The sequence below is a fragment of the Dasypus novemcinctus genome, chromosome 23, assembly GCF_030445035.2.
Source record: "Dasypus novemcinctus isolate mDasNov1 chromosome 23, mDasNov1.1.hap2, whole genome shotgun sequence".
NCBI lineage: Eukaryota > Metazoa > Chordata > Mammalia > Cingulata > Dasypodidae > Dasypus > Dasypus novemcinctus.
This window is the reverse complement of record NC_080695.1, coordinates 47,088,709-47,098,395: the sequence shown is the minus strand read 5'-3', so window position 1 is coordinate 47,098,395 and position 9,687 is coordinate 47,088,709. Positions and strand designations below refer to the sequence as shown.

Here is a 9,687-nt window from a genome sequence, read left to right as displayed (position 1 = left end):
GACAAGAATGCAAACAGACACAGAACAGACAGAGAATGAAACAGAGAGCAGATATCGGTGGAAGGGGTGAGAGAAATAAAAACAATCTTAAAAAAACATTTTTAGCTAATGATTAAAGAGCATTTTCAAAATATTACTAGTATATATATATATATATATATAGTCGATGGATATTTTATTCAAATTGAAAAATTTTTTTAATTTTCTATTTTTTATTTTTTTCCTTCTTTATTTTTTTAAATGTTACTTTCAAAATATATAAGGGCCCCATATACCCCTCACTTCCCTCACCCCTTTCCTCTCACATCAACAACCTCTTTCATCATCGTGGCACATTCACTGTGTTTGGTGAATATATTTTGGAGCACTGCTGCACCACATGGATAGTGCTTTACATTGTAGTTTACACTCTCCCCCAGTCCACCCAGTGGGCCATGGCAGGGCATTCAATGTCCTGCATATGTCCCTGCAGTATCACCAAGGACAACTCCAAGTCATGGATATAGGGCATGTTATTAAATTACACCAAAAATGTTTAAAATTCTAAAGGCTAAAATGTAAATGATAATGAAAAACATAAGATAACTAAAAAATTTAGAAAATTGTATAGTCTAAAATATAAACCATAATGTAAACACAAATGGAAACATGTTTGAAAGCTGTTGTTTCAATATCTGTATATCAGCTGCAGCAAATACAATATGAACATGTAAAAAAATCATTGCTGGGTAAAGGACAATGGGTTTGATGTTGGATATGTGGGGGTACTGTATGTTGTATGAATTACTGTGATCTAAAACTTTTGTGAAGACAAACATAATAATGTAGAAAAAAAAGAAATGCAGACAATGAGTAATAAATGGAAGAAATTGCCTTGCCACTGTGCATACAGGGCAACATCTATAGCAGTGATGAAGACAAAATGTCAAAAAAAAAGCTTTATCATCTTTTCTTTTTTGATACCCCAATTTATTTTTACTTTAATTTTTCTAAGACCTTGAATAAAAGGGTTAAAATAGGTTTTTTATGATAGAAGTTGTAAACTTATATAACAATAATGCACATATGCAGAATTCCCAAACAACATCCCTCTACGAACACACCACACTGTGGTGGAACATTCATTACAGGTAAGATAATATCATCTGGTTGTTACAATGTCCATACTGTACATTTGGCTCACATTTTCCATAGATCCCCATTATCAACACAGTACTTATTTGGCATAGATGCAAGAATATTATATTATTACTACTAATCACAGTCCGTAGGTCACTCCAGTTGTGTTCTCCCCATCCTTCTCCACATTGCCACTGATGTGGGCTATGGGTGGAAGGCTCTTTGTCTCTTCAGAAATAACTAAGCTGTTTGACTTGTGTCTCTTCAGAAATAACTAAGTTGTTTGACTTGTGGGTGTGGAACGGTAAGAGGCTGCAGTCCTGCCCTTAGGGATAGTGACAGCAGGCTCCAGTCCCAGGAAATGTTTAACAAAGCAAGGGCTATAAACTTTAAGTATTTAGGGGAAATGCAAAAACCAAGGCTTATCTAGAATGTCTGGAGTCCTTGCTAAAAGCTTACCTAAGATGTGGAAGAGATATATGCTAATTGAAGCCTATTGAGAACTGAAACAAAGGGACCATTTGGCCTTTCCTCTCTGTATAAAAGACGTTTGAAAATCTTGTTTGGGGCTCGGGATTCAAACAGAAAGCTCCCGAGTCCGGCCGGCCGTCAATAAACCATTTTTCCTTCTCAAAATCATTCCTGAGTCCTGGCCTCTCTATACTCAAATAATTGAACTTCTCTTAAATTCCACAACATTAATGGCGACCACGAAGGGACAATAAATGAAGGCCAGAGACGGTAGCATTTTGCTGCCCCTTCCAAATCCCCGAGGAAGCCGGGAGGACTCGGGTGAACCCCAAATCTGGGCGCCCCTGGATTAAATTTAATCCAGAAAAGATGTGGGCTCCACCAGAATCTTCCCGACAAAATCAAGGGGCAATGGAAGGTCTGAAGAGAAAGATTCTGGGAACGAAAAAGAGCTCCGAACAGGGAAGAAGGTAAGACTCCCCGGGTGAGCAGAGTCTGGAAGGCCCTAGCTTTAATTGCTAGGAAGGGGAGGCTGATCACCTCCCGAGAGAACCCTAGTAGCCCCAGAAGGCTGGGGGGAAGCCGTTCTCTCTAGGCTTGGGAAAAGGAGGAAAACCGGGGAAAAGCCCTGGTGTTTTGGGTTTGTCTAACTGCATGTTAGAATCTGGTACTGGTCTTATATCCACTAAAGGAGTGGAGTCTCGATTTTAATAGGAAGGGTATTTATAGGTTCGAGTCCTAATATCCTGGAAATTGGTCTAGATTAAGGAAAACAAAACTTGGTTACAGGAAAATGGATCGGCTTTTCTGGTGGAGCTTGGTCTGGGTGTAAAGTTTAAACAGTGGAAAAGTCTAGCTGAAATCTTTTGTTATGGTGCTAATTTGTGAATGAATTTGCTTTATACCAAATGTTAAGTGTTCTGAGGTTTGTGATGGCTGTGGGGGCAGCCGTGGTGAAAATAAATATATAAACTTGTGAGTCAGATTAGTGACCTTTGTGCTTCTGTCTGTGTCAGCTCAATGTTAGTGTTGGAGTTGTGTCCTTACATGAAGTAGAATTACAGCTGAGCTGGAGCCCTCCCTTGCCATTGGCAAGGGGGTGAAATGATTCTGGGGCAAAAGCTGAGGAGTCTAGATGTTTGTGCATGTTCTGGTGTCTTGTCTCTGGTCTGGCCCTTTGCCGGGGCTTGGAGGCCATCTGTGTCCGCGCCAAGCACCCAAGTCTGTTGGGAATGTCCCAGTCAGGGCGGCTGGGTTCCTGGGAGAGTTGCCAAATTTGAGTAGGTTCTGTCTGCCCATTTTGGCTGAAAGCTGGAAAGGGGGGAGCGGCTTGCCCCTTTCCAGTGAGTCCACCCTTCTATTCATAAGCCGCATTCCTGTTTGTTGTGCACCCGACTGCCTGGAAGGGGGGGAAGTGAAGGAGGTGAAAAGCAGAATCAGAATAAATGCAGTAAAGTTCCCTCCTTAGGGTGTCAAAGCCAAAATACGTTTGCATTCTGCTCAGGTTCTTAGAAGGTATTGTAGTAACCTTAAGTAAGAGAATGTGTTCTGTGAAGGTAAAATTTTTGTCTTAAGGGTATAAATAATTATAAAAGTTTTACAAAGCATTGTTTAAGGTATTTAAGTGGCTAATTGCAGAAAGTCATTATTTAACAAAACTGAATTAATAATAATAATAAAAGGCAATTTTATAACAAACTTTTTCGGCAGCCAATCTCCCCTGCCAACTTGCTTCCAAAAAAACTGTTTCTAGTATTGCATGCTACTAAGTATTTAAAGTGAAAAAAAAATTCATTATTTTAACAAACTTGTTTAGTATTAATGGCAATTATATGTTGTAAGAAGTTTGCCTGGTAACTTAGTATGTGGGATATATGGAGTGGGTTTTTATTGTTAAGGTAACAGAAGGTGATTTTTTCCTAAGATAAAATGATTGATTATTGGAAAGAGTAGAGTGTGGGACAGAACCTGAATGAATACTGAAAGTGTAGAAGGTTTGTGGAAGGGAAATTTTTATGATTAAATTGAGTAAGATCAATATATAAAGAAAAACTTTTATCAATAGCTTCTTGTGCTTTAACCTCATCATATCCTCAATGTTTGAAGAAGAGTCTTACCTCTTTTAAAAGAACATTTTATGTTCTAGAAATCAAATCCTGAAAAGTAGCCTTTTATTTCAAACTAACTGCAAGAGATTTATTCTTTTACTTTAAAGGAAAATTAAAGTAATGGTTAAGTTCATTTAATATGTTATAAGTTGAATGAAAGGTATTTAAAGGTGTTATAAAATTAATAGGTTTTTAAAAAAATTAATAAAAACTGTAACTAAGAGTTAAAATCATTTATAAATGCATTTATATTATAAAACAGTGGAAAGACAATAACTGAGATTATAGCTGGGTGAATTTAGCCTGAAACTATTATTTAAGTGTAAATTCTACACTAACCTTTCCTTTGTTGATGGTTACTTCAAGCCTAACCTCACCCTTTGCCTTTGCCTACGGTTATTTCATAATTGAGAAGAGCTGGGACATCACTGTCTCCTCTTCTGGTGTTAGTAACCCTTTCTCTCATGAATTCAAGTGTAAACTAAATAAATGGCTGCCTGATAGAATAAGGTTAAATGGCCACTGGAGTTTTATTATCTCCAAAATCAAAAGGGGGGTGGAGGGGGAGAAGTCTCCTGCCTTGACGGTCAGTGTTCCTAAGAGTGGCAATTCATGAGAGAAAGCAGTCTGTCTCCCTGAGGCTTCAAATAGCCTCAGTATATATATATATAAAATTAATCTTGTTACTTATCCAAAATTCTGCTAATTTCAAAGTAAAATATAAAGTTCTAAAACAAAATGGTGCTAAGGCATTGAGAACATTTTGGTTATTACAATCCATTAAGTAAGAAAGAAAATTCTTGTGGTAAACTGCATGGTCATAGTGCAAATTAAGAAGAGTTTCAAAAGTCTTTGAAAAGTTTAAAGTAACTAAAGTCACGTTGTTGTGCCAAACTATTCATGTCTGCCTATTTGCTCAAATTGTTGAGATTAAATATGCAGTTATATTTATAAATATTCTTAAAGCCCAAATTGAACTAAGCAGGATGAGAAAGTCATAGAAATCTGATTATGGAAACAATTGGGAAAGGGCCTCCTCTTTGCAAGAGCTTTTAAGGCAAGACTAGGTGTGGCAGATTAAACCTATCTACTAGGCTAGGGAATTAAGAATCAGTTTGCCTGGTAATTTCCCAGTTTAAACCTTTGTCAGCCATAAATTAGAAAAAAAAAAAAACCCCAAAGATTACGTTAATTTTCACATAAGGAAAATGTTGATGTAACCCGGCGGCCTGCTGCCTCAGTCTCCCACTCCTGGGTTGGACCGCAGTGGAGGAGACCAGTTTAGGCCAGTCCTATGGGCAGTGGAAGGATGCCCAAGAAGGAGCTAACTAAGTCGGTGCCATTTCAGCACTAAATTCTATTCCTTATTTGAAAAAGGGGGGGAGCAGGTAAAAACTAAAATGGTTGGAATGTGATAGAGGAAGCAGTTAAATCAAACTTTTGCGTGGGAAAGTTAAATCTCAGATAAGCTGTAACTTCTGAAGTATCCAATCTATGGAAAAACAGAGGAAGAGCTTGCATGCTAGGCTTAGGGGTATAAATTGTGTCATTTTTCTTTGTTCGGGGCACCAGCCATATCTGGCTCTGCGCCCCTTCTTGCAAGATTGAGAATAAATTATTTTCTTCTCCACAATCTGGTGAGCCTTATTTTCTTCCAGAAGATTTCTTTCCAACAAAATAAGGTAATTAGTGGCTCTATTAACAAATTTCAGTAAGTAAAGGAAAGTCCATAAAAACTATGGAGATCTTTCCTAGGTTATGATTTTTTAAAAAATTAAGTAATTGTGTAATGTGTTTTAAAACCTGGTAGTCAGTATGCTTTTAATTTAATAATTTTCATAACTTAAAGAAAAGAAGTTTTTAGCTTCCTGTAAGGGAAAAAGAGAACATTCCTTGCATAAACTATTATGGTTTCAATTTTATTTAACTTGAATGTAATCTCCCATAGTTAATTTATAAACTAAATTAACATATGTACAAAATCTTTACAGTAATGAAAATTGTAAGTTCACATTGGTGAAATTAGGCTAAAGGAAAAAGATTGTAGATATGCTCTCTTAAATAAAGAGTAAATTTCTTTCATTGGTAATTGTAATTTAGTAAGTTTATTTAAACATGAGGTGGCTAGTCAATGTGGTTATAGTCAATTATAAAGAGTTTGTAAAACATCTTCCAAACTGAAAATGTTTAAATAGTTCTAGTTGTAGAAGTCATTGTTAACTAAAGAAACTTAGATTGGTATTGGTAGCAGAAATAACTTCATGATAATAAACCTGTCTGAAGGCCACTGCAAAATACACATTTAAGTAAATGGTAATAAAAAGTTGTCTTGATTCTATTGGAAAAATTGTTTTCATTCTAACAATGAAAAATAATATTTTTCCTCTATTACTAAAGTAAAGCACCTACTGTTATCTTCATAGTAAAATTGTGTAAGTAAATAGTCATTTGATATATGTATTGCGTTAAGTTGTTTAAAATATATATAAAACAAGGAATAAACTTTAACATTGTCAAACTCTTGTGCATTCGAACCAGGCCTTGTATACATTACAGGTGGCCTCTCCATGTGAGTTATTGGCTAGGCTGGTCACTGACCCCTCAATTAAAAATATGTGCTATATCAGTCTCTGGTTCTGCTCCTGAAGTCGATGGAAACTATATTGCAGTTTCAAGCTCCTGCAGCCAATAATGACTCGGTACAGCCAAGTGTACAATGGATATCGCCTCCAGACTGGCACTGTTCCATGGTGCCAGAGAGCACTATGCACCAGGCTAGTAGAATACTGGAAAATCTCTGGAATACTGGAAGGATGCTGCAACTTGCTCACTGCGTTGAAGAACATGCTAAGTGGAGCCATGATACCAGGAGACTGTAAGTAAAACTTAAACACAATTGGCATTATGGCCTGCTCTCATGGAGAGATAACATGTAAAGTATTACAAACCTGAAACTCAAAACTAATAATGGCAACTCTGAATCCTTATGCATTAAGTAATACATTAGTTAATATTAAGTGCTGTACTTTTATCCTGTACTAAATATATGCCTAATAATTGTAATGTTATCTTTTCTATTTTGGATCAAGTGCAGAAGTATATTAGACATGTTAAATTCCTGGTAAAATCATTTTCTAAACAGTTAATAACATGTCTATAGAATAAGGTGGCAGTCTCAGCCAGTCTCAAGTTAGCAAAAGTGAGGCTTGCTTGCTGATGGTGAGTCACCTATTGAACAAGTCAAAATTGCTAGAAATTGTACAATGAAAACCAAGGTGTAAAAATCTTTATTCTGTAGTTCTGATCACTCCCACAGGTGAAAACTAAGAGTATTTCCAAATTAGTGTTCTAATCCTGAGTGAAGCCAGTTGCCCAAGGAGTGCCAGTTCACCAGGAGCATCTGACAGAGCGAATGAGTGTCAATCATTGAACAGCTTGGAATGTGTCTTCAGACAAAGCTAAGTGTCTGTTGCAATTTCTCTCTAAAGATGGATAACTTAAAAAAGAATATATATGCTGTTCCCACCAGCTTTTAAGGAATGCCATCTTTATAGGCACCTAACCTTGTCTACCTCTGTAATCCAATGTGTCCTCTTTTAAAAACAGGTATTCCAAAATTTTAATTAAGTTTGTTTCTTTCAGAGTGAACATCTTATTAACCATATGAAAACTTCATCCAACTTCGTACAGAATGCCAGATCCATCTTCCTCCATTTAGAATAAATTAAGAGTTTTACACCTTATTAGGCAATGACTACAGCCCATGGCCAGCAGGAAGCAGTTACAGAAAAGAGATCGTCTCCCTTCAGCACCCCTTTTAAATTAAAGGTGTAAACTCTTTAAGAGTAAAATAAAAGTAATAGATGGATCTGGAACCTGACTGGAAATCCACGTGAGTGCCAGTGGCAGCAGAATAACTGCGGGAGGCCCCTGCCCAAGATTCTGCTGTCCAGAATGAAAAGCTCTAAACCTCTAAAAACAGTCCTGGATGCTGTACTAAAGACTGATAAATAATCAGTCAAGACAACAAACAGCCATCCACCTCATAGCTCCAACAATAATTATGCCAAAGCTTAGCAAGTTAATCTTTGGCAGAAAGGGGGGAATGATGTGGGCTATGGGTGGAAGGCTCTTTGTCTCTTCAGAAATAACTAAGCTGTTTGACTTGTGTCTCTTCAGAAATAACTAAGTTGTTTGACTTGTGGGTGTGGAACGGTAAGAGGCTGCAGTCCTGCCCTTAGGGATAGTGACAGCAGGCTCCAGTCCCAGGAAATGTTTAACAAAGCAAGGGCTATAAACTTTAAGTATTTAGGGGAAATGCAAAAACCAAGGCTTATCTAGAATGTCTGGAGTCCTTGCTAAAAGCTTACCTAAGATGTGGAAGAGATATATGCTAATTGAAGCCTATTGAGAACTGAAACAAAGGGACCATTTGGCCTTTCCTCTCTGTATAAAAGACGTTTGAAAATCTTGTTCGGGGCTCGGGATTCAAACAGAAAGCTCCCGAGTCCGGCCGGCCGTCAATAAACCATTTTTCCTTCTCAAAATCATTCCTGAGTCCTGGCCTCTCTATACTCAAATAATTGAACTTCTCTTAAATTCCACAACACCACCACCCTGCAGTAGTGAGGTACATTTGCTCTAGCTCACAAAGGACAATCTTGCATCTGTACCATCATCCACAATTCTCATCCACCTCCTGGTTTACAGTGCTATTCATTTCCTAGATTATTCTCTAGCATTCTGTCAATGGGTATTTACATCCCTAGGCTACCAATTCAGACACATCCCCATTTCTTTCTTTCTTTTTTTTTTTTTTTTTGAGTGGCAAGGAAATGCCAAACGTTATCACTGGCTCCTTAATCATACAGGCAATCTTGATTTCCAAGTCAACAGGCTCACTAGGCTATTCGTTTTCCAGCTCTGCTTAATTATATCTGGCCCTCCACCAGGCTGGCGTGAACTGGCGCAGGACGGCCTCCACCGTGCAGGCGCTGGACCAGCCGCGCGGCGTGAGCTCCCTGCAGATGGCGCCGCCGTCCAGCACGCAGCCGTTCTCCAGGCGCGGGCCGAGCACCCGCACCAAGGGCGGCGAGAAGGGCAAGGTGAGGTTGAGCAGGATGAGCTCGGTGTTGGTCTCCTTCATGTCCTGCCACAGCACCGAGTCCTTGTCCACCTGGTGCAGCTTCACGTTGCAGTCGAAGAAGCCCCCGTCCACCAGCTCCACCGAGATGACGCGGTCGCTGAGGCGCCAGATGTCCTGCAGCTCCTTCCGGAGCCGCCGGCTGCGCACCTGCGTGCAGTGCTGCCGCCCGCCCCCGCCTCCCGGGCCTCCGGCCCCGCCCGGCAGGGCCCGGGCTCGCGTCGCCCCCGGGGGGCGGCCGCGGCTGCTGGTGGCCGCCGCTCTTCCGGCCGCCCTTGCCGCGCAGCGACGCGCTCTGCGGGCCGCCGCCGCCGCCAACGCGGTAGTTGTGCGGGTGCTTGGGTCCTCCGTGTCCCGGTGGTGCAGGCGGATCGGCCGGATCTTGCGGAGCAGCGTGGCCACCTTAGGCCCCGGCGGCGGCGCGGGCTCGCCTTGGCGGGCGCCCCCCGATCGCGCGGGCAGGCGGGGCCACTCGGCTCCCATTTCTAAATTAGCTGTTACTTATTGTTTTTTACCATCCACCCTATACATTTCCACACTATTACAGTAAAGCTACTTAAACTTCTACATACGTTAAATATCAGTACTCCATCTCAGTCCTCCTTATATCTCCTTTAAAAATCCACCACCTTCCTCCAGGGATTGAAGATATGTTCCTACAATTTCTTCTAGAATCTTTATGTTTCTTGCTTTTACTTTAGGTTTTTGATCCATTTTGAGTTAATTTTTGGATAAGGTGTGAAATAGGGGTCCTCATTCATTCTTTTGGCGATGGATATCCAGTTCTTTCATATTCAGTTCTTTCAGCACCATTTGTCCAATGGACTCTTCTGCCCGAGCTGTGTG

At 39.9% G+C, this 9,687-nt stretch overlaps 1 protein-coding gene across 1 annotated transcript; it reads right to left on the bottom strand.

The window, feature by feature from the left end:
* Positions 1–8,573: 8,573 nt before the first annotated feature.
* On the bottom strand, positions 8,574–9,324 carry LOC131275537 (uncharacterized). The gene has a single exon (XM_058286216.1). The coding sequence runs from the start codon at positions 9,322–9,324 to the stop codon at positions 8,626–8,628; it is 699 nt and encodes a 232-aa protein (XP_058142199.1). The 3' UTR covers positions 8,574–8,625.
* Positions 9,325–9,687: the final 363 nt, after the last annotated feature.